Source organism: Amphimedon queenslandica, unplaced genomic scaffold (assembly GCF_000090795.2).
Source record: "Amphimedon queenslandica unplaced genomic scaffold, v1.1 AMPQUscaffold_12909, whole genome shotgun sequence".
Taxonomy (NCBI): Eukaryota; Metazoa; Porifera; class Demospongiae; order Haplosclerida; family Niphatidae; genus Amphimedon; species Amphimedon queenslandica.
Window position 1 is genome coordinate 32,918 of NW_003546855.1, and position 418 is coordinate 33,335.

Sequence of the window (418 nt, forward strand, 5' to 3'; positions counted from 1 at the left end):
TACAATACTGATTACTAATTATAGCAGTATCGGTGGTATCGATTACATAGTGATTACTTCAACACAATAATTATTTCATATCAAATTTTTATTCAAAAATAACATCATATCAACATGCTTAGACTTGATTCTGCTCCTTCTTTGTGAAATTAATTCACCAGCCTTGGAAAATACACGCTCCGACGGGACAGATGTGCCAGGAATACTTAAGAATTTCTAAGCAAAGTTGCATAAGAATGGAAACACACCCACTTGTCTTTTCCACCAAACTAGAGGACTTTCTTTCCTAACAATATTTGGTTGTTCAAAGTATGAACGCAATGTGGAAATGGCAGTTGATGTTGGTGGGCGTGTCATAACTGAAGCCGTCACTCTTTCATCAATAATAGACCAGACGTTAGGTGGACATTCAGCCGGC

The 418-nt window shown here is 37.3% G+C and overlaps 1 protein-coding gene across 1 annotated transcript in view; it reads left to right on the plus strand.

Annotated features, from left to right (window-relative positions):
• Positions 1-328: 328 nt before the first annotated feature.
• Positions 329-418, plus strand: part of LOC105314456 (tankyrase-1-like) — an 8,031-nt gene continuing 7,941 nt past the window's right edge. The window contains exon 1 of the mRNA XM_020002453.1: positions 329-396. Coding sequence (XP_019858012.1) covers positions 329-396 — 68 coding nt within the window. The remainder of the gene's footprint in view (positions 397-418) is intronic.